At 41.8% G+C, this 24,108-nt stretch overlaps 1 protein-coding gene across 1 annotated transcript; it reads left to right on the top strand.

Annotated features, from left to right (window-relative positions):
* The first annotated feature begins 7,752 nt into the window (after window positions 1-7,752).
* On the top strand, window positions 7,753-23,660 carry c1qtnf6b (C1q and TNF related 6b). The gene is made up of 3 exons (XM_073467004.1): window positions 7,753-7,826; window positions 13,124-13,316; window positions 21,349-23,660. Exons 2-3 carry the CDS (start codon window positions 13,136-13,138, stop codon window positions 21,894-21,896), a joined length of 729 nt encoding a protein of 242 aa, XP_073323105.1. The 5' UTR covers window positions 7,753-7,826; window positions 13,124-13,135; the 3' UTR covers window positions 21,897-23,660.
* The last annotated feature ends 448 nt before the right edge of the window (window positions 23,661-24,108 follow it).

Here is a 24,108-nt window from a genome sequence, read left to right as displayed (position 1 = left end):
GGCTGTTGTAGGATCTAGAGCAGGCATATAACCACCTATCTACTCAAATGAGCTGCCACCAAGACGCCAGGAAGAGCACCTGGACTTTGCAGCCAGTTTTCGTAGCGGCCAAACCGTGTAATTACAACGTAATGTGATGCAATGTCGCCCAAAAATACTTTTTTCTGTTTCTTGAATGTCACAACCCTCATTTCACTGTCATAACTGGAGCCATTTGGTCCAATAACATTTGGAAAGTCTAGAAGAGCCGCACGATTAAATTATTTTATCCCCATTCAAGTTAGCCGGGCGCTAAACCGGAAGTTAGCCGGCTCGGTCGGCGGAAGTCTCTGGTGTGCATGCTCTATGGGCCGCACAACACAGAAGATCTGGGTATTTTCATAGCCGGGAAGTCCTGTCTTCAAAACACCACTGAGCAGCTTTCATAGAAATTACTACTGTGTCCAGTAATAAAACGTCCTTGGCCATCACTCAAACGGCTGCCATCTCAGGATCTCCAGTGGAGAGGGGTAATGGCGTCTTTTTACAGATAAAAGCTTTAAAAAGCATCCGCGATTGCAGTTTTATTTATTTTTTGCCATTTTTTTTACCAATAAGAGGTTGCAAAAATACTTTTTTGTTAGCTTTCCACTTTGCTGAATGAAGGACACAAGTCTTCCTGCTACGGCAATGACGGTCAGCATTAAAAATTTAAGTTGTGTGCAGCAGTTTTTGTTTTGCCACCTGGGCTGATGTAAAGAGAAGGGAGATAAACACAGGAGAGTAAATCTGAAATAGTGTAACAGAGAAATACATATTAATAATGCGTGTGTGGGTACATCTTTATGCAGTTCGGATCCTCAAAATCTCTTGGCTTTATGTGCATGTATCAGTATTCATCTTAAAGCTTTCCATCCACTCGTGTTTTTACAAGAGCTTAAGATCAGACGCTCGAGAAGGAATATATATTTTAGTCTTTGTGTAACACACACATTTAAAGTGAGTCGGTCTCCAGTCAAGTGGAATTAAAAACAGGAATGAAGTGTTTTTCTCCGTGTTCGACCTTCTCTCACATCTGCCGCTCCGCTGTAATTAGCTTTCCAGTTCAGAGAGGTAGCTCTCAGCTTTTAAATTATGTATTACTCTCAACTCTCATGCAAATACACACATACAGAGAGCAGGAGAGACACTGCAGACACAAACAGTACACACTCTGGCCCTCTCTAAATTGCATCATTACACACAAACAACACACTGCTAACTCCCCCGGTCTCTGCCACCATCTGTCTCATCTTCCTCCAATTCGAGTTCCACAGATGGTCGCGCAGAGACCGGGAGGATGAAACAACTCCACAATAAAAAATAAAAAAAAGAAAAGAAAAGAAAATAAAGCTGTTGAGAGACAAAAGAGGAGCGGTGAGACGGAGTCACACACACACAGAACAAAAAGGCGACGTGACAGAGAGACAGGAAGTAATATAAAAGTTTTATATTCATACAACAAGGTACCAGATGGATTGTGAATACTTTGACATGCGGAGTCGCTCGGAGGAACACATATTCAGCCTCGCTTACATCACTCTGAAATGTATTATTACAATACCTACAGTGAATATTCCTCCACTGTGATTTTTACTACTGTGGCTCACAGCTGCACAGGGCAAGATGATAAAGGAGGAAGAATTTGCACAGAGCTAGTATTACCAGGGGCTTTAGAAATGACCACTTTACCATTACCATTACTAACATTACCTCCTGGGTGTTATGTCAATGCTCTGTGTGCCATCAAGTTTCAGAGGCGGAAGCAGCCACATTATGAATTTTAACCGCCAATATAGCTGATCTTACAGCATTGTAATGAGCTGCGATCGGTTTTCTTACTTGTTCAGTGTGATGAGTGACGTTTAAAAACATCAATAATGAAAATAGGATGAAAATAACAAAAGCATAGCAAGCGAGGCAGTTTTTAATGCATGCATCTCCGCCTACAGGAAGTGCCAAATCTCAATCTCAAGACATGAAAGACACCTCCCCCCCAGCATCCCTCTGATTTATCTCCCCCTTTCTGTCCTCACAACGAGCTGATCAGCTGAACAAACTCCAGATCAGACGAACAAAGATGTGGAAAGTCACATCTTCTGCCAAGTCATGCAACACTCCTGATCCTGCCTGGCCTGCTGTTATAGATTAATATGCATACATGCACAGTATAGCTGGAAGCCCATGGATAAAAAAGTGGAACTGGGAGGAAGTGTGGACTAATCTGGAACATATGGAGGACAAGACACTAAAGAACAATGATTCAGTTGCAGATTCAGGGGGATTTAGATGAAGAGTATTTCGTGTCAAAGCTTTGAAGATTTGAAGATTGCTGGTTAAGCTTTCAGCTAAACCAGGACTGCAGGATTGTTTGAGTGATGCCAGCCTCCTCTTTCTCAGTAATCAGTGTGCTTTTAAAGCAAAGTACTCAACACTGTATTCTAATATTTCAGGCATATTTGTGTCTGTCATTTTGAATCAACCTCATTAGAGTCACAGCACACAACAAAGCCTCTGAAGTTCACTGAGTTTTATTTAGAGTTGGTGTTGAATTCCCAAAATGAACGCTACGTTTTATGTCAGAATCAACTGGAAAACATTTGTGGTTTTTTAAGAAATGTACAAACAATATTTCCTTTTGGTTTAGGCTTTGTTTAGTACCACTAGGTCAAAAACATGTCGATCAATAGCACAATCTCACTTCTAAGCTTCAAACTATAACGCTCTACTTACTCCCATAGCGTCAGTTTTGCACGTGACGGGCTCTGCAGTCAAGCTAGCTCTAATATGTTATATGCAACGTGCATCTGCATCTGTTTGCCAGCGGGGCTGAAGCTCACCAAGGGCATTAAACTGCTCCTGTCTCCGGTGTAATAGAGGTGTTTCTTTCCGTCAAACCTGATGATGTAAACGGTGCAAAAGCCCCGACAGCACCAGCACAGCTGCTCAGTGGCTTGCAGCTGAAGACTGTGGTTGTGTAAAGTGTAAATGTGGGCAACTATGAAGATAAATCAAAGCTGAAACAGAGACTGTGTATATGTGAAAGAGCACTGCCAAAGCTTCTGGTTACATCTTGTGGGGTTGAGCATGAGCCACTCCCTTCTCATCACAGGTTTGGGCAAACCACAAAATTAAACAAACAGCGTTATAATCACACTTTGCTGCTCAGCTGTCAACAGTGGTTTCCTGCACCTTCTATTGTTCATTGTTCTAAACTTGATGTGTTGGATATGTGTGAGGTTTTTGTGCCTTTCTGCTCCTCGAGTTGCCAATTTGGCACAAATCAAGTATTGAATTGTTGAGCTTCTGTGCCTGAATGTCTGAATAAAGAAGAAAACTTTTGCCATACAATTTTACTGATGTTGCAGCTTGATGATTTGGTTGTATTAAATTATATTTTGCACAACAGATTTTTGGGGTGAAGGGAATCTAACTTACACTTACAGGGTCATAGTGCACCACACACAAAGTCCCACACAGTCAATATTATCACTGTACAGGTCAGTTGTATTGTGTTATTGAGTTTTGTTGAAGGCTAACTTCTCTTTACAAGTTCTTCTCCGAGGTCATCTCCTCATAGAAAGAAAAACAAGTCTAGTCAATCAATATTGTATATATGTGCAACTCACCACATGCCTAAAATGAAAAATAAACCTAATGCTTATGCCGGCGCTAATCTTTACCCTTGATCTTAAAAAGCTACAATTTGTTAAATAGTTCATTTGCATTCGACTCTTCAGATACTGACACGTTTGGTTGGTAGGTCGTGACGGCCACCAATCCACCTGGGAAACCCAAAGCGTAAATATTTAATAAGCTGGGAATGAGACTATCAACCTTGGAGATTATTATGTGCCCAGGAATTCAGGCTCAACCTCACTGAAAACAGCACCGAGACAACAGATGTTTAAGCGTCATCACACCAAATAAAGACACTCATTCATTTATAAGATAAAGTGCACACAGCATATTGTAGTAAGAAGCTGTAGTTTGTTTTCTGTCTAAACATTTGCTTTTTATTTCTGGCACCTGCATCAACATTTCAAAAATCATTAGAAGTGGTGTTCATTTCTGAAGATTATCTTGCTGAACAAAACGTGTTAAGTATCACAAACTTGTGTCGAAGTGTGATGCTAACCTCCGGGTAGACCTACAAAAACAAGACACTTAGCAATTAGCACCCTATTACATGTTTCAAGCATTTAGTAATACATATTACCACATGTGTCACTGTAAAAATATTGCATAATTGTAGGTCATTATATTTAAATTGTTGGTAATAATGTGTGCTAATCTGTATCCTTGGATCTTTATTGCTTTGTTAGGACATTTTTGTCTTCACTGTATAAATACAACCTCCTGCCACACATACAGATTCAACTCCTCTTCTTCTTCTTCTTCTTCTTCTTCTTCACCTCTGTGGCATCTGGTTTGTCCGACAGGAAACAGAACGAGCAGAAAGCAGCCAAATCCCACAGTGAGAAGGAAAAAAGTCTTGGTGATGGACGGCTAGACAAAAGAGTGGGAGGGTTGTGAACGTCAAGGTAAAGATAGATTGTGTAAAATTGAGAGAGTAAGAGAATAAGCCTAAAATATGATTTAGGAAAAAAAATCCCTTTTCTCTCTTGCTGCCATTTGTAGACCTGCGTAGAAAAGAAATATGTTTGATGGCAGAACTTTGGTTAGTGCTTACCCCCGAGCAACCTACTGTTTAAGACCTCCTCCATAAGTCTTTCATGTGGATGGACTCTGAGTCGGTGTTTCCAGGTCGCGGACCCTCTGCTGAAGCACTCTTCAGGAATTCACAGAGGCAGCAAGTTGGTGAAGTGCAGCTGGTAACAAACGGTCTTTATGAGGCGGTGCTCGCCGTATAATTAGCTCTTTTTTACCATCACGGCCATACTTCCATATGGGTTTCAACCAATCAGAGCGGTAAGTACATGTAGGCTCCAGGCCAAGACCACTAAAAAAAGGAGAGAGGGACTTTGACTCAGTTTGACTACAAGTCTACATATCAAGTGGAAATCCCCCATCGTACACTGTATCATCAACTTGTCTTTTATGGGTGTTTGGTTTTTTTATTTTCTTTTGATGAATCCCTCAACCAGCTTCTAAACAACCATTATTTTTGACTTACTACGTCTCCAGATTGCTTCAAAACAGACCTCCGAGATCGTCAGACAAATTTGTTGTCTTCGTTTTTGAGGTTTTTGGTTTCAGCCATGGATAAAATAAGAAAACTACCATGTTTGACCAGGGAATTAAAACAAAAAAAAGATTTCAAGCTTCTGCTCTTTTGGGGCTCTTAGAAAACTGGAGTCCTTTTACTAACCATGCTGTGTGAGGTGCAGGTGAGTAAAGTCTTGATTCCTGGCTGCGACGTGGCCGTCGGAGCTGATCACAGCCATTTTAGACAATACTTGTGATTCCACCCAGACGGGCAGCAACATGTTTCAGGATTGTCTTTACTCCACTTGAAATACGCTGCTAGTCTATTTATGACGGAAGCCACGTGACGTTGCACAGAGCAGATCAAGCCGGGCAGGAAGTCAGACACGGGTACTGCACGGAGCGTCTGGTCAGTTTTCAAAATAAAACACCCTGTGTAACTCTGTAACAGACAAAAAAGAAATGATTCAACTAGGTATACCACTTACCCATGATAGGAGCACAAAATTGATGGAAAATTGACCAAATCAACCAAATCTGGCAGGAAAAACTAAAACGCTGCCGGTGGGCTTTGAACAGAGGATGGAACAGAACCAGGTCCAAGCCAGAACACAACGCAGCTGTGCCCGCTGGAGTCAGCCAGTGAGCGACTACAGAGACAACTTTTGGCTGAGCTGACGGACCTCCTGGTGGTCCCTGCACACACGAGCGGCATTAAGTAATCTGATGATACGCTTTCTAAGGCCAAACACAGAGGCTTTGGGTCGGTGTTTGGCCTGAAATTCTACCCAAAAGTGTCGGTATTTGATGATCAGGATGAGATGAGACAAACTCGCATTTCTTACCTTTGAATACTATTTTAAATAGCTTCATTCAGGTTGAATTTGATGCTCAGATCAAATGGTATCTTGATTAGCAGCAGTTTCTTTTGTAATGATTTAGTAAAGGCAAAAGGTCTTTTTAATGCAGGTGTGCGTCACAGGTCTTGTGATACAGAACATGACGTGTTTCAGAGAAATGTCAATATGATGCGTATGACATGTACAAATTTGACACATCAGTGGTTTGCTGACATTGCCCCACAGCCCAGAGAGGTTCTTAAAGGCTTGATTGAGGTCTAGTCCACGCGAACACTTTTTTTTCCTCCTCCGGTTTCAAAAAACTTCCCGTCCACACCAACGGTATGAAAACACAAGCTTTTAAGCGCACGCCAAAGCAACAGGTAGGGATATAACCTATACCGTAAGGCCACCTCGGCCAATCAGAAGCCTGCCAAACAAAGGAGACAAGCCAGAAAAACCTTTCCTGTTTACACATAAACACTGAAAACTGCGTTTCTGACTGTCTTCACCCTGGCAGGAGTTTTCCAAAAGCTCTGTTTTAGGTTACCTGAGACGCCGTTTACGTGTGAACTGAAGGCCAAAACGGATAGAAAAAGCTTTGTTTTAAGAAATACCTGTGTACTTGTATACAGGGCCCGAGGCTGTTTGAGTTTCTATCCCACTTGATGGATGTTTCCCGCTTCTTTTGTTTCTCTGAGCTTTGGTTTATACACATTCTCCTTGTGGGACCCAATTAATCAATAAGAAATACAATGACAGCTGTTTTGCTTTTGTTTTTGACTTTATATACCAATAAAAATGCACATGCTGCAGACTGCTGGTTTTATACCTCATTATTTTCTCTGTTCACATGCATGGGCCCACTGGCAGACCGGACGTCAGGACACCCAGATGTTAGATCCGGCGCTGTCTGCTGGATTCATTGCGATCACATCTGGAAAAGAGCACCTCTTCTTCTTTTTTTAAGAGTGATTTGTTCCTCGAACTTATCAGACGGCATGTCAAGTTCCGTGAGTGAAACATTAACTTCGATAAGACACAAATAAATTCTGTGTGACAACACAGACTGATCTGTATCTGTCTCAACCTTATCTGTGTTACTCTCCGAGCACATTTTCTTATCATCTCCATCACATTATCCTGACACTACAGCCAGCTCTGTCACACAGAGAGATAGAGAATCAGATGAGAGCAGAGATGACAGTCTTTTTCTGTAAATTACAGTGATATAAAAGAGCTTCTGCAGCTTGATTTAACAACCACAGTGGGAGTTTATGAGAGGTGATATAATGTAGTTATTCCTGGCATGCAGAGTTGGAAGGGGACGGGAAAAACTGATGGAAAAGCCGTTGATACTGACCAGAATCTGAGTCATGGACACAGTACCGCAGCGGGAGAGAGAAGAGAGAGAAAGAGGGGGAGGGAAAGCGAGAGCTGACCTGGATTTCTGTTTTGGGGTGGTGACAGTTTCCTCATGCTGCATTTAAGCTCTCTGTTACAAAACTTCTGGATGGATGCAGCAGTCTCGACTCTGTTAAGTAAGAGTGATGGATGTGGAGTTTAAGGGAGGAGGAGGGATGAAGATGGGGGAGGAAGACTGATGTTTGATGTTGTGTGATGAGGGAATGAAGAGGTGTGTGTGTGTGTGTGTGTGTAGGGAGAGAGAGAGGCAGAGGGAGGGAGAGAGTGTGTGCATGTGAGTGAGAGAGGTTGCTCCTCAGTAGTTCCTCCTCTCAGCCTGACACCGGCAGTCTGCGTTTTTTTTCCTCCTCCTCCGCTGTGGTGAAACTCCATCAGGTAAGAAAAAGCAAACCAGACACGATGTGACAGCGACTTTATGACAATCCATCTCACGGCCGACACGACTCTGCAAAAAATAATCCTCCGGAGGTTTAAAATAAAAAAAAATTATGAGAAGAAGAAGAAGAAGGAGAAGAAGAAACAGCCGGCGGCGCGTTTGCGTGCTTGCAGAGACGTGCAGGGATTGAAGAAGTTATTCACAAGTCGCCAACTCAGCAGCTTTTTTTTTTTTTTTAGTAAAGTTACCCCTTAAAATCGCCGTGCACGTTCTCACGCGCAATCTCACTGACACGTTTCTGAAAGTGCATGTGTGCATGCGTGTGTGTGGAGTGTATGTGGATGTGTGTGTGTGTGTTTATCCGGACTGCAGTTGCATGCCAAACTGATGCTCTGGCGTTGTAGACGTGGCTTCTTTAAATGGATTCATTATGACTGGTGCATGCGTGTTGTGGTCGGGGTTATTATCAGGGAGTGTGTGTGTGTGTGTGTGTGTGTGTTCACTTCATTATAGCGTCATGACACACTGTGCGCGCAGCTTATGATGGGGTTTCCTGAGGGCTGGGGGAGGGGGTGAGGGTTTGATAAGGTAACATGGAGGTTATGATTGAATAAATGTGGCATCAACTCAGCTGCTGTCACACAGAAGTGTCAGGGAAATATCAGGTTACCTAACACCTACACGCTCTCTCAGCGAAGGCTGTTTGCAGGATCTATTTTTAAAAGGATGGTGAGAGGATGGAGAAACTATTTCAGTGTTTGTTGTTGGATTCTAATCACAAGTCAGAAGTTGGAAGCTTCCTTGTTTTTTCCCCCTGCAGCTCGACCCACATTGAGCCGTGGAGCTACAGTAGGCTGCATTTAGTCAGAGAGAGTGGAGAGTGATGGACGGTGATAAATTGATTGTCGACACATGCTTAAACAAATTGCACACATACATCATCAGGTTATCACAAAAACAGTGTAGAAATATATAAGTAATTATATGTTAGTAGGTTGATGACACTGTTTTCCCTGCACAAGTCTTGATGCATGACGACCACACGTGTGACAGTCCTGGATGGATATTTGAGCGAAGCAAGCTTCTCTTGTAGTTAATAAAAATGAGAAGTCAAAGACATCTTCATACCTGAACGACTGAATTGGTCGATTGGCAGTGACTCCCAACACGATCTATATCGCAGCTCCCAAAACAACATGACGGATGCTGGTGCCCCAATGCTGGTGGACATTCGTCGGACACTCGCAGTTTGGTTAGATTGAGGAAAACATTGTGGTTTAGCTTAAAATATCGACGTTACTTCTGTAACTTCAGTTATATAATGTACGTGACTGAACTTAACTACACAAGTGAGTTAACTCTGTTGACTTTCACACACAAACAGCAGTCTACTAATAAAAGTCCTGTGCTTGTTTGACCCAGCCATCCTTCCTCGACCTCCTCCCTGTGTGGTCTTTATGCTACTTCGCCTGACTTACTCCTTTGCCCGCGTAATTATTACTACGGCCACTAGAGGTCATCACCTGACAATAAACATAAATATGGATCCTAAAAAGCTGAGTTAAATTCAGTGTTGCTGAGTGAATCCTGCTCATTCAATTTTGCATTTAAAAAAACAAACAAACAATCTTTTTAGAATAGTAGTCTATGGGGGAAAGCGCTATCTGACTCGCAGGGGATATTTATTTTTTTGCAGTACCGTGGTTGACCACTTGGGTAAATTGGTAGCAAGCCTAACATGGTCAAGGTATACCAACTTTCTTAACCCTGCAGCGTGGAAATTTAGTCTACTGCTTCTGGCAGTGAGGGTAATTATGACTCCATAGACTCCACTGTACGGCCACTGCTGTAGCCCACTCTGTCATGGTTGATCCTCCTGCAGCTCTGGCAAAACAAACTTTGCTGGTTGATGTAAAATGCATCACTACCGGTGCACCAGCGCGGGGAGGTGGCCAGATGACAGATTTAGAAACTATATGCTGTGAAATACACAGCGATTTATCTAGTGGTGATGGGCTTTGAACTCGTTTGGCTCTGAATGTAAAACTCCCACGCTGCAGGTTTAATACATCTCCTGTACGTATACAAAATGCATGAAGCATTTATTTCTTCCACACTCGCCAACTGCAGTCTGCTCATTGCACTGTAAGGATGTAAAACTGCAGCAATCTTTGCTAATACATCAGTGTCGTTCAAAATAAAGCGTCCTGCCACCGGGGTAGTTAGCCTTGACACACATCAATGCTGTGTGTTTCCCTTGAGCCTGATGCTGCATCCAAGTGATGCAGGGTTTACTGTAAAGATACAGCACCCACAATTGTAAACCAAAATCGTATTTTACCATGTCACTGCAGTGAATCCCCAGATGACAGTTTTTTTTTACTCTGGTGCACTTTCAGGCTGCAACAACCATCCAGTTCATGAACTTTTTCCTATGTGACACAAACTAAACTGCAGCATTTGGATATTTCATGAAGTAGATGAGCAGAAAAATGAAGTTGTTGCAAATAATCAGCTGATTAAAGTGATGAACCTGAACTAACTTCTCTAACATGTTATGTGAGTGAGATCGGATGTATCCACCTGACTGGCTGTGATGGTGAGGCAGATTCAAATCATAACTGTTGTGGTTTATATTTTACCATCAGTAGTCGAATAAAAATATTGTGGAAGAGCTCCAGTCGTTTGATTTTCTCACAGTTACGCTCCATCCATTATCTCAAATCCAGTTAACATTCATCCGTCACTGTAAAGGCCCCTGGGAAACTCTCTGTTATCTCTCCCATCTTCCTCTATCCTGTTTTCTTAGCTTTCTCTCTCATCCGCCTGTTGTTTTAGTTCTCTCTTCTCCGTCTTTTGCTTCTCCGAGGATTTGTGTTACACATATGGATTTCAGAGGTTGAATGGCAAGAAAGTGGGTGGAAGAGATAGAAAGTGGAGAACGGGGAAATACCGTCGAGGGAAAAAGACAAAAGAGGGGAAATGTTTGAAAAAGATGGAGAACGCGGAATCCAAAGACCTTTTAGAGATTAATCCCACGATTGTTTTTATCTCATTGTTTTGGCTGTAAGAGCCCTCGAATTCCACTCTCATCAGCTTGTTTCCCACAGCTTCCACCAGCTGCCTTCAGCAAAATAATCACTGGTAAAGACACTGTGTACCACCTCCCCAGAGCCAAACAACAGACAGACTAAATTAGACACTGGCTGGTGAACATGGTGAAGCATCTGAGGATTTAGATTCTTCTCTGGAGCTGGTGAAAACTGAACTGAATATAGATTTTGTGAGATGACCAGAAATTCCTCTGAACTAAATGTGTAATATGTCGTCTTCTAGGAGTTCTTCTGCTCCGTGCGACCAAAAATGAACAGATGCAGCGTTAATATTTTGATGTTATTGTCCAATGCTCATCTGCTTATTGTCTGGTTGGGTTCAGTCACAAAAGCTGCTTGGTTAGGGTTCGGAAAAGATCCTATTTTGGCTGATCTCCTCTGAACACGGCTGGACAGTCCAGCAACTAAACCATTTTTTTTCGACGAGACATCGGGAGGTTTTCCAGCTGTGTTTGTCCTGATGTCTCATCCAAAAAATTTGCTTTAGTTGCCAAAATGTCCAGCCGTGTTTGTGCCGATAGAACCAGGTAAGCCAATAAAATCTTTTCCTGAAGTATATTCAGTTGTTTCGAGCGTAGAAATGTTGAAACATTGTCTGCAACAGTGTTTTCTGACTTGGACGCTGTAACACCACAACCATTCCTTCCATATCCTGACAAAAAGTCCACTCACATGTGTAATGTCAATATAAAATGGCACATGGCAAAAACAAAGCTAGGAGAGCGCTTAAATGGAACCAAAACAGCAAAGATGTGAGCTGGAAAACCAAACTAATGAGCTGAAAGATTATACTGTCAACCACTGCAGGACTGAAGCAGGTCAGAGTGGATTATCAATATCAACTCCCACATTTCAGATACAAGTAATCATGGAAAGAAATACTGAAACGTACTTATTGAGCAAGTTGGGTTTTTTTACGCCACGTCATGGTCTTGTGTGACTCAGTGGTTTGAGTCAAACCTCCAGCTCCCACAGGATTATCCATCCTGGAAACATATGCACTCACATTACCATAAAGCATTCTGGGTAAAATCATCAAACAAGTTCCATATGTTTTGTGTTATGTTGTTTTATATATCCACCGTCATCATTGAAGGTTTGTTATGTTTAAAAACTGAAAACTTGCTTTTTTGTGTGTTTTGTCGAGTTTCAATGATTCTTTCTTTCTTGCTTCCTGTTTGTATCAGAATGTGTGCAGAGAGAAATGTGTGTGTATCTGGATGAACAGAAGAGGCGAGAGTGACAGGTTCAGCAGCAGCAAATATTGTCCTTGGAAATGTGTGTGAAAGTGTTTGTCGCTCTGAGTTCACGAGTTGAAAATCAAATAGCTGCTGATGTTTTCACACCCGACACCGAGACTCCTTTCTTTTTCTTTTTCCAAATAGCTTTTGGCTTATATCTCTTAATCCAAGTCCTCTGGATTACATATGAGAACTGTTGTCACAAGACAATCTGTCACATGTGGTTTTGAACTTGATGCCACAGTTGTTTTTTTTTTCTGTGATTAAAACTTAAAGGAAAGCTTAATGGAAAATACTCCCTCAGATATGTATAGCATGACGTGTTATCAGTGTGTAATGTTCAATGCATGCCAGGAGTTTCACACTTTAATATATACCATTCTTAAACCAAAATTAGTGTGTATATGTAAGCTTGGGTGGGTAAACTCGCTAAAACCAGGCGATTGGTGACTTGGCTGCATTGCATTCTGGTCTATTGAGATAACTGTCCTGCAGAAAAATGGTATCCCTACATGTTTTTGATGTTACTATGGAGTTGTCCTTGTTCGACTGTTGTACATTCGTGCAAGAAGAAAGTTTTGCATGTTTATTCATAAGAAATGCCATCAAAGCTTTATGATTACTGTCAGTATCATCAACTCTGCCGTTATTGCCATGGAAATATATCGACTCTAGCCTGTTATCCACAGGAATGTGAAAAAAATAACAAAACTGACCCAAAAATGTTGGCTTTGGGTTGATGGTTTTCCACTACTTAGCTTAAGTTTAGCTTGTTTTCGGCAATTCCTCTGAGGAGGAGAAACTGTGTATTATGCGATGGGTTTAAGAATCATAAGTGTCATAGGTCTTCCTTTTGCTACGCCTTCATTTTCAGTTAAATGAACATAAATCTCCACCTTCCTATAACTTTTTCTCTCCTCTCCGTTTTCCTTCCCCTCCCAGGTGGTGACAGCCATGTTGGCGGTGTGTGCGAGGCTGCTTTTGCTCCTCCCCTTGGTTTGCTGCGTCCCCTCCCCGTCCAGACCTCCTTCCAGACTCTGCAGACGGTGCTGCGACCACACGGAGCCGCCAGCAGTCACGGCCCAGTATCAGATGCCTGAGGTCCGCACTGTCATCAACATGACTATCCTCAAAGGTACCTCAGAGCCTGGGTTAGCTTCTGAGCACTGCTGACTTGAAGTTGGCTTCCTGTCTGTTTGGTTTGGTTCTTCTGTTTCCAGTTTGTCCTTTTGGTTCTTGCAGGATGGAAGCTCGCCTTGTTTACTTGTGTGTCTTTTAGATACTGCGCTTGAAATGAAAATAGTGTTTGTGGTTGCACGTTCATTCACAGAAAAACCCATTCTTGAATATCTGTGTTACCATCTCCCGCGTCAAGCTTTGTTTCCTTAATCAGGTCACTTCTTCTGCTTTTTCCAGATGGCTGTCTGTCTGGCACGACTACTATTTAATCAGAAGAGTAATCATGAATATTGTAATGGAACAGTGTCGCTGAAGTGTAGCCATGCATTGATGGTTAAATGGCACTGAGGCAAAGAAGTGAAACCGTCTTTGACAAGGAAAATGAGACACTCAACAGATATAAACAACCTGGAACCACTTAAATATAACAAACAACCTTGGTTCAAGATTTTTTGAAAGAATGAGGCTACCAAGTAACAGTGACTCTAATAGCTTTTGACAGTCTCTGTCATCGGAAACATGTCAACATATGAATATTATATAAGTGAAGAAATTGAAGTAGAAGTATGACAAGTAGTGTCTGCAGATGAGATCAAACCTCCAAAAATGATGCCTTTTTTAGCTTTAAATTCATAAACCACATCATTTAATCTGTTTGTAGAATCCCATCACCATGTCAGTATCAAAACAGATTTATACTTATATAAGTTGGACTTTATATCAAAATTCCACAGTCACATCTGTGACAGCTGGTATGAGATGATATTTCTGTGTTTGTACTTTTCCTGTGGCCTTGTTTTTACGTGTTTGTTTGTGCAGGCGTATGTTTTAAGACCGGGGGAAACAGAAAAAGATGGAAAAAAGTTACAAGAGAAAAGAGATTAAAACTACAAGGATTTTCTAATATCCAAGAAACACACTCTTGCAGCTGGAGAGGGATTTGTGAGAACATGTGCGTCTAATATCAGAGCCAGAGAGGCCAATCCAACCAGAGCAATCCAAACGATGTGTCATCGCTCCGCTGTTTTATCTGCTGGGTCCTCTGATAAGTGGACAAGCCAACACTGTTCTGACCCGCGATCAACCCCCGAATCAGTCCAAATGCTGAACCATGAAAAGAAAATCTTACTTTCTCTCGTCTCACACACATACGGAAACAATGCATGGACACACATAGGTTTAGGTATTTTGTAGTGCAGAAGAATCCACAACTGTTCCGGTGATGAAATCCAAGTTGAATGTTGATGTCTTGGACACAGTTTGTATCACAGAATGTCTTTGCAACTGCAGCCATTATTTTTTATTGGGCTACAACCAACGTCTAGCAGGCTTTGGTGCGAGTTGTGTTGGAAATACATATGGGGAACGTCTGTGAATCGGGAAGATGTCGCCAAGACATCGGCAAAGTCTTCCCAATTCACAAACGTGCCCCATACTACATCTTTCCGACACAACTCAATCTTCATGGCAATGTCTACAAGACAATGCATGCTATCTGGGTCCTATAGTATATATATCCTATATGTCCTAAGTGCTGTATCGTAGACAACTGGACTTGAGTTTGTTGAAGATGTTTCACCTCTCATCCTTCAGTTCTAACTAACTGGAGGGGAGTTGCAGGCTTTTAAACCCTGTGTGGGAGTGTCCTTACATATCTGGGTATGAAACATCTCTGACACAGTGCAGACATGTACAATAAAAAGACAACAGCAACTCCGGCCAGAACCTGATCACCCCGCTGCTGTCTGGCAAGCAATACAGAAGTATCCTCTGCCGTACCACCAGACTACAGAACAGCTTCTTTCCTCAGGCTTTTTCCCGAAGTGTGGCTAAATTCATCCTCTGCACTCCGCCTGAGTTCAGTTTATTTTTTTATTTTTTTTTAGATTTAATATTTAATACACCTATAAAAGGACTCCAACTATCATTTAGTCGTACCATCCTGGCTGTATAATAACTGAATAGATCTTAAAGAGGTTGAAGTAGCGACTGCACACCAAAACTTTTGCACCTTTTATTGAGCATTAAATGATTCAATTCATTCTGTCTCAAAATATTATTTGACATTCAGGTCATACTTTTCATTGGTGGGAAGCGAGTGAGGGATCATGCTTTTGTTGCAAGCAAACTGAAGAAAAAAAACACGCTTTCAGACCTCTTTCTTTGTTCAAGGTCTTTGATAAGTTGAAGGAAAAAAATCTAAAAGTCTGAGAGCTATCAATCCCTGAGGCAGGAGCTGGATTTATGTCTCGGATAGACTCACAGCAGCCATTTTGACATGAAACAGTCAGTTAAATACAGGTGTTACCAGTGATACTAATTACGAGTCAGTCAAACGGAGTGAAGGTGCTGCTATTGTGCATGTTGGCTCACTAGAAAGTCTCGGCTACACTAAATGGAACAGAGCCTTCATTAATTGTCATTAATTAAACCTGTGTTTACCTTCTATTTCATGTCAGTATTGCTGCTGTGAAAGAGGTCTATCGTTGCTCTTCTGTGTAGACAAGGCAGTGAAACGGTACACGTTGTTGGAGTGCGAGGAGGCGCTTTCACCCGGCCCTGATCCTGCTCGTGTGGCAGAAAACACACAACAGTAAAGCCTGCTTTAAGTGTTTGTGTGTGTGTATGTGCTTTGTATGTTTGCATGTGCATGCTAAAGTGTGCGCCGTTGGGTTTCGCTGGGTTTTGGCCCACAATCAGCTAGTCAGCCGATCTCAGTTTTTAGAGAGCAGGGAGCCAGATTTCTCAAAAGAAACCGGAACACTCAGTCATGGACAAAGCCATCACTTCCTCCACACGTTTTTTTTTTTTACATCACACACACCATCAGCTACAGGATTAAATTGTATTTTTAAACACCCTGAAGACATTCAGGAGGTTCCACTTGGCTGAGGTACAGTGGAAATACAAAATGCGTGATCTCTTATTTGGGATTTTTACATTTGCAGTCTGTTAGCCTTAAAAGACAACATATGTTAATCAGCAGGAATCCTCTGGATCTGATTTGAAATGCTTAAAATGTCAAGTCAGTATGTCTTGCTTTCCTTTTTAGCATTACAATTTTAAAATGTTGTGATTTGGTATAATGCGTACCTTGCAGGAAATCTTTCAGTGGTGTTCAGCGACCAGAGGAAGATGTCAGTGTGTCATCCGAGTCATCCGAGTTGTCGAGTCGTACCCCACTGCTGGGTCACACTCCACTTTTTGACACATATCCAATCTGTTGTGAGCAACTGGGTCAACACAGTGGAAACTCAAAATGTAGAAATGAAGTGAATCTCCAGAGCAATGATTTTATTTCAAAGCACCGTTTCTCCCCTTCCTAAGAGTCTTTGTTATGCTGCGTGCTGTCACATTACTTATAATGTTTTTGTAAATGTTGGTTTTTAGTCATGATTCCACTCTCATGCTGTACAGCAAATGTGTTGAGAAGACCCAGTTAGCCTTTTTGTTATTTATTTACTTTTGTGAAAGAAGAAAATAGTCTTCTCACAGCAGGAAGGACCTTGAATCCGCAGACAGGTGGAATGAATGAATGAATGAATGAATGAATGAATGGGGAAAAAACTTAAGTGGTCTGAAGTTGTACAATGTGTTTACTGTGACTTGATGCCTAAAGGGAACATTTTGACTCTGAGGACCAGACAGTGTGAAGATTGTTGAGATTTCTTTGCTGTCCTTTTTTTTGTCCTCTGTTTTGAGCATTCTGCAATCGAGTTGAGTGACGGTTCAACTAACCTGCATCAGGGCCACGCTAGTACCATTTGTGCAGGTTTGGCTCGAGGCCTGCAGGTTTCCTTTGTTTATCTTCACTCAACCCCTTGACACCCAAGCCCCTTTATACACCTTTCATTTTTTCCCATTTCATTGAGGAAAGGGTGGTGAAGGGAAGAAATGTAGTTTCATAACCCCTGAAGAGGCATTTTGTCATTATTATTGAAGAGGTTTTTGTGAGATTTGGGTTCCCCATAAATACGTTTTAAATATTTAATGTTTTGGGACTGGTTCTCAGGCATTTTCTCAGCAGTACCGCTACAAAGCTATTTATATACAGTGTGACAAAACACTAAAAATACCCAAAGCTTTGTACTTAACTCAGTAGCATTAGCTAGCTAGCTGAATAACAGGGGCAGAAGCTGTGTAGTGAGAGTGCACCGTTGTTGTCGCTAACTTGATCGAAATAGCGCTGCCTCATGTAAGAAAACGCCGAACAATATCATAATGAACGTAAATAATGGACCAATGAATGGTCATGTTTTAACTTAAAACACCTGTGTTGGTTACCACTAACAAGGTCTTATTAAAATCACCTGGTTTTGCCATCACGAACACAGTTGGAGGTGTCCCAATGTCTTGTCAAATACATCTGTTTTTGTCACCACAAAAATTGTCCTGACGTCTCCCTTAAAAATACGGGTGTCACACTTACAAATGTTGAAACTGCATCCACTTGGCACCTGTAACTCCCATCCCCTCCCCCGTGATGTGACACCTTTTTTGTACAAATGCCAATATAATGTAATATGACGCATATCAGACGTATTTGCAGAAACATTAACTGCTAACATTTTATCCCGGAGACTGGGCTGCAGGATATAAGTGGATATTTCCCTGTAATATTGAAAGGGAAAGCGAAGTCACAGTCTCACATGGGCACGAGGCTCTTATTTGATTTCAGGAGAAGCGGTTCAGCCCCATATATGGCCGCCGAGCGTAGAAGTGCTGCTAAGCTGCTGTTTGTGGAAACTGCCGTAACTCTCCTCGGGGCTCTTTGTGTGGACACTGGTCACAGCTGGACTGATCATTGAGCATCTGTCCAGGGGATCACTGGCGTGTTCGCCTCAGATCTCCAGGAAGTGTTGGTCAGGGTGAGCGAAGGGCAGCAGTGTGGCTTCTTCCTGTGTGGTTCACTCAAACCAGAGGTGCTTTAACTCGTGACCACAATAGGAAAATATCTACACAAAACAACTACAGTATAGCAATATTTACTTGGAGCTTCATAGACCTAAATATATTCATGTTTGAAGCTTGACAGCCGTGGAGGGGTTGACTTTTGTCCAAGTTATTTGGAAAGTTTCTTTAGCCCAGCCAGTACAGGAGCATGTGACCCCTCAACTGAATGTGAAAATCACAAACTGTCACTAACATCTCCTCCAACTATTACTGGATGTTTTTGTTTCACAGTTTAGACTGTTTATCATTCAGTGAGTGTTGCTTTTAGCTTGCGGGCCTGTTGTTTTTTTTTGTTTTTATTTATTACAGCTGCTTCAGATTGATATGGTGATGAAGTCCTATAAGCAGTGTCACTTGATTTTTCAGAGCAGAGAGGTTTTTGTATACTTGGAACAATCGCAGCACTCAAAATGTTCACTTACCCCGCAACATTTCAGTTAGGAGTGGTGACAGGAGGATATACATAAGCTCATTCATCATTTTCAGAGCTTGCTGTCAAGTCGTGTATAATTTAAACAAAACCAGGCGGTGTTGGGTTGTTGTGGCAGCGAAACAGGATACAGCAAGGAATATTAAAAAAAGGGCTTACACCTCCAACTGACTATTTTAAAACTATTATAAGAGGCATATGAGACCAACATAGCTGTATCCAACTAATTTGCATCATTTTCAAACATAAATTGTAGCTCCTTACTTTTTTTTCCCGGTGAAAGCTGGCAGCTCTGCAGCTCCAGCAAAGCTCTTACAGAAGCTGAATAATCCAGCATGGAACTCAGGTGTCTTTTGGGGGACTTTGTACAATAAATCCATAATGATAGATCCAATATAAAAAACTTCTGTGAATAATTTATCCACTTTTCGATGATGAAAATTGACCCTTGAGGGGTAGGTGGAGCGTTGTTATTTAAAAGCTTAAGGCCACCGACCAAGCTGCTGTATTTGACGAGTTGCCACTACACGCTGGACCTTTTTTTGAACTTATATTTCCTTTTCCTCAGCCTGGTGCTGAAATTCCTGACTTCAAAACTCACCTTTTAAGCCTTGCCCTCCTTTTTTGATGCCCTTTAGCCTTACAAGATCTTCCCTACTAATTGAAATCAATGCTATTTCAGTTCCTAATTGTCCTTAATGGAGGTCAGTGGAGGTCATTAAAAGGTCAGCATTGACTCGGCATTTAAAGTTACTGTCATCTAAACAGACCCCCCTGACACATTTCTGTCTGAACATTTTGTCTCGCAGTCCATCAGGAGCACAAAATAAATCCGAGCATTGCTTTAACGAAATTGCTTGAGATTTATAACTGGGATTTGGACTGTCACATGTGAAAGCCCTGCTGCAATTTGTTTCCATTTCACGATCTGTTACCATTTATCAAAGACGGAAAGCCTAATGGCATTGTGTGCACGTCAAAATGAACGGTGTGTTTTTGCACCGAGAGCTTTGATCAAGTCTAAGACCTGTTTTATTTTATTCACAGCTGCACGAGTTCACATCCATAAATCAGAAATATTCTTCATGTACTTGTCTGGTTCAGCCAATTAGTGATAAAAATCAAGCAGTCTGAACCAGCTTTGACTGTCAGTGGGTACAATGAGGACTAATTTCCATCTCCGCTGACAAAAGGAGACAGCTGTGTTATCACAATGAGCAATCTATTTAATTCTCTATGAAAAAAAACACACATTAAGAGCTCAAATAGTTTTTCTACATACTCAAGAAGAAGTGCTCTGAACCTTTCCTGATTATATTAAATGATTAGATTGTTACTGGGGCTTCATTATGTCGGTAGCTTTTTTTTTTTTTTTAGTGTAGCTGTTTGAAATGGAGCTAGTTTTAACTACTTTATTTACAGTGAGGTATTTTAGTCCAAATATATAAAGGTCAGGCCTCTCCTGGGGGTCACAAGATAAATCTGATGGGTCATGATCAACTATTTATAGGAAAGTTTTTCGGGGTTAAATGTCTCAACTCATCTGAAACATGACAAGGGGCCTCAACCAGACATTGCTTTTTTTTAATCAGGGGTCACAATGCAGCAGTCCCAATATTTGGTAGTTGCTTTCTTTTTAGCTGAAAGACACAATCCCTCTGGCTTTGTATTGACTGCAGTAGATTCAGGTCACCTGTTGTGCAGGGTGAGGAGCTCCTAATTAATGATTCAGAGCAGCTTTGGGCCATTCCCCTCAACCGGGGTGTGACGACGCCCTTTTGTGAAGGCTTATGAAACACACTGAAGACCTCATCCTAACTGATTGTCAGCCAGAAACTGTCTTTTGTTCTTTCTGATTCTGGGAAGTGTTGAGCCTATTTACAAGAGAATGGTTTGCCTTACAATGGCCTGGGACCTTTTAGGTTTCTTTCATCTTCACCGACCCCCAAACCCCTTTGTTTGTTTTCAGTTTCATTGGGCAAACTTCAAAGTTTCATTATTCTCTAAAGAGGCATTTTTTCATTATCAAGAGTTGGGATTCCCCATATTGGTGATACTGGCCACAACAAGTCAAAACGTTTAGGAACCACACATATATAATCTTTAACTGTAGCTTTGGCTACATAGACAGTGTTTCTTCTATCTGATTTGAAATCGTTCTGATTTAGAGATTTCAGCTTCACTGTTTACAAAGATGTTAAATAAAGTAGGTAAGACGTGCGTTTACATGCCTCCAAGGGCCCTTCAGTAATCAGAAGGTAGCAGGTTTGATCCAGAGCCAGAGTGTCATGTCTGCATGTTCAAGTATCCTTCAGCAAGATACTAAACCCCAAATTGCTCCTGATGAGCAGGTCGGCACCTTGCATGGCAGCCTCTGCCATCACGATGAATGAGTGTGTGTGACAAGTGTTTGAAGGCGCTTTGAAAAGGCGCTATAGAAGCCTCTTTTCATTCACATCACCTGATGTTTCCCCCCAAGTGTGTTAAACATGTACAGAAAGAATAATCCATCAGAGAGAAACGATTGGATTAATCTTCTTACTTTACTTATGCTCCTGATGATTCTCTCTTCACCACTCACCTGTGTTTCTTCTTGTCTGACCAGGTGATAAAGGAGACAGAGGTGATAAGGGTACACCTGGCAAACCCGGCCTAGAGGGGCCCCCCGGCATCAGAGGCCCCGTAGGCCATAAAGGCAGCAAAGGCCAGGCGGGTTCCCCAGGAGACGCCTGCAAGATCCCTCACTCCTCCTTCTCCGTGGGACGCCGCAAGTCCCTGCACAGCGTGGACTACTACCAGGCGCTGGTGTTCGACACGGTGTTCGTCAACCTGCACGAGCACTTCAACATGTTCAAGGGCAAGTTCTACTGCTACGTGCCGGGGATCTACTTCTTCAACATCAACATCCACACCTGGAACTTTAAGGAGACGTACCTCCACCTGATGCACAACGACAAGGAGCAGGTGATCCTGTACGCTCAGCCCAGCGAGAGGTCCATCATGCAGAGCCAGAGCGTCATGATGAACCTGGCTCTGAACGACGAGGTGTGGGTGCGACTTTACAAAAGGGAGAGGGAGAACGCCGTTTACAGCGACGACGTGGATGTTTACATCACCTTCAACGGATACCTCGTGGCACCCGGCATCCAGTGAAAACGGGACAGATGGAATAATGAGGAAAATCTCTGGGTCGGATTATTTGGTCTTGTTGCCATGGATACTTTTGTGACTAGAAAGGAGAACTAAACAGAGGACGTTTACAAGTTTGGTGCTTATTAAATATTCCTTTCAGCCTGGAGAGGAAACATACTGTGCTTTCTTTAAATGAGGACTGGCCAAAAAGATATTGGAATCAAAAGGAAAAATAATAAAGAGAGAAAGGTAGCAGAGCACACAATTAGGAAGGAATGTTGAATGACTTCCTTTTGAACTAGAAATACATTTTTGGTACAAAGCAAATCATTTTTTCCTACTTGTGTGCTGTGTTACTTCACCTCCTTGGGTCACTCCTTTCAGGGACTGTGTGTATCAACACAAGTTGTATCAGGAGTCATAAATCTGTGCAATCAGCTTTGAATTTGTGCCATGGTGCTTCTTAACAGGAATGGAGAGTATTGTCTGATTAAATGTGTTCGGCAACTGATGTCATACCTTTTTTTTTTGACAAATGTTTCCTTTTGTGCCTTTCAGAAGTACTGTACACTTAGCCTCAAAGGGTTAGTTCTCCGAAAATTGCTGACGTCTTGCCAAAGAAATGGTGTATAACCGTACTCAGCTCTGAGGAGCTGGAACTCCAAGTTATATTCAGTCTTATCAGGTTAGGAAGGGTCTCTTTTCACTGCCCAAGGTCTCCTTGGGAGTTAAGAACAAATGTAAATTCATAGAGAAAATTTCAACTAAGATATTACTTTTATATTTCAACCATGGCTGCTTGTCAGTACGTGCATCATGCTGCTGCTGATTTTAATGACCATGCCTTTGGATCAGATCTAATAACCCTCTGGTGTATCTGCCTTGATTTTGGTCTGTTTTTTGAAAATTAAATTATATATGTTGGGTTCAGGGAGGTTTCTCACCGGTTCATTTCATGGTCAGCATTCGCCCTTGGGACCGTTCTCTACTGAAGAAATGGTGCCAGTAAAAATGTTCAGTGCAAGTGGAGTTTCTAAAAAAAAAAAAAAACCTTTTTAAGAGTCCAATCTGTAGAATTTACTAGGATCTGTTGGCAGAAATGGGATATTATTCATAATTATAGGTCCATTGGTGTATAATCACCTGACACTAAGAACCATTGTGCTTTCGTTACCTTAGAAAAGGCCACAGAGGGAGCAGGTCCTCTTCCATGGAGTCACGTTGCACCAACATATTTCTATAGTAGCCAAGAATGGACAAACCAAACACTGGCTCCTCTTCAGAGGGCCTTTTGACATTTTAAGTGTCCACTGTAGGACTGGGGAGCGTGAGGCGAGGGGTATTCACTTGGTCACCGCTGGATGGAAATTCCTTGACACTGGACCAAAGTTACGTGCATATCTAATGTTAAGAGGCAAAATCTTCCTTTTTTTTTGCAATTTTGGTGAACTGACCCTTTAAACACAAGTGTATCCCAACATATCAAAAATGGAAAATAAAGGTGCTTCTTTACTAAATGCAGGAATACATTAGGGTTTGGATGATTTCGATATATATTCTTACTGAGACTTCAGACTGCAGAGCAGTTCATGTAAATAGTTGTATTATAGCTGTCTTTATAGCCTATATCTGTGCTGCCACTCGTGCTGTTGGGGCTTGATTGTGTGTGTTTTTTGTAAACGATATTTCTTCCCTCACGAACAAAGTCTCTTTGTTTTGTATCACTTGGCAACAAAAAGACACTTGATCATGAATAATTAAACGTTTTCAGAATCTCACATGAAATCGGGAGCCTGTATTTTCCATTTTAGATGTCAAAATGTCACTTTTTATTCATTTATTTTTATTAACCCACACTGCACATCATCGCATTTCTGCTGGGACATTTTCGTCACCCTCCTGAATCTTTACAAATGACACCATCTGGCTTTAGGACTTGGCTTTCAATCAAGCCACTCGAGGGAAATCGTATTTGAGATTTAACCCCCCAAAATTGGCCAACTCTCTAAAATAAACAAACAAACAAACAAACTAGTGAACAAAAACCCATCTCAAACTCTGAGACAGCGGATGGCTCCGCAGCATGCCAGCTCCATCTGTTTGGCCATATCTCTCCCATTAGCTGTAATGCTGTCCTCAGGGAGGCTTTGCTAGAGGAAAAGCAGACTGCAGCGTTGTAAATACTTTAAGCCTTGAGTGGAGATCTGAAAAGCTCTATTGGGGAAACAAAGCA

This window comes from Pagrus major, chromosome 1 (assembly GCF_040436345.1).
Source record: "Pagrus major chromosome 1, Pma_NU_1.0".
Classification (NCBI taxonomy): Eukaryota; Metazoa; Chordata; class Actinopteri; order Spariformes; family Sparidae; genus Pagrus; species Pagrus major.
Note: the sequence above shows the minus strand (reverse complement) of the source record. Positions and strands in the feature narration are given on the sequence as shown.

Coding starts and splice junctions, on each gene's coding strand:
- c1qtnf6b (XM_073467004.1), top strand. CDS start 13,136: ATGTTGGCGGTGTGTGCGAGGCTGCTTTTGCTCCTCCCCTTGGTTTGC. Junction 13,317..21,348: donor CAACATGACTATCCTCAAAG/GTACCTCAGAGC, acceptor TTGTCTGACCAG/GTGATAAAGGAGACAGAGGT.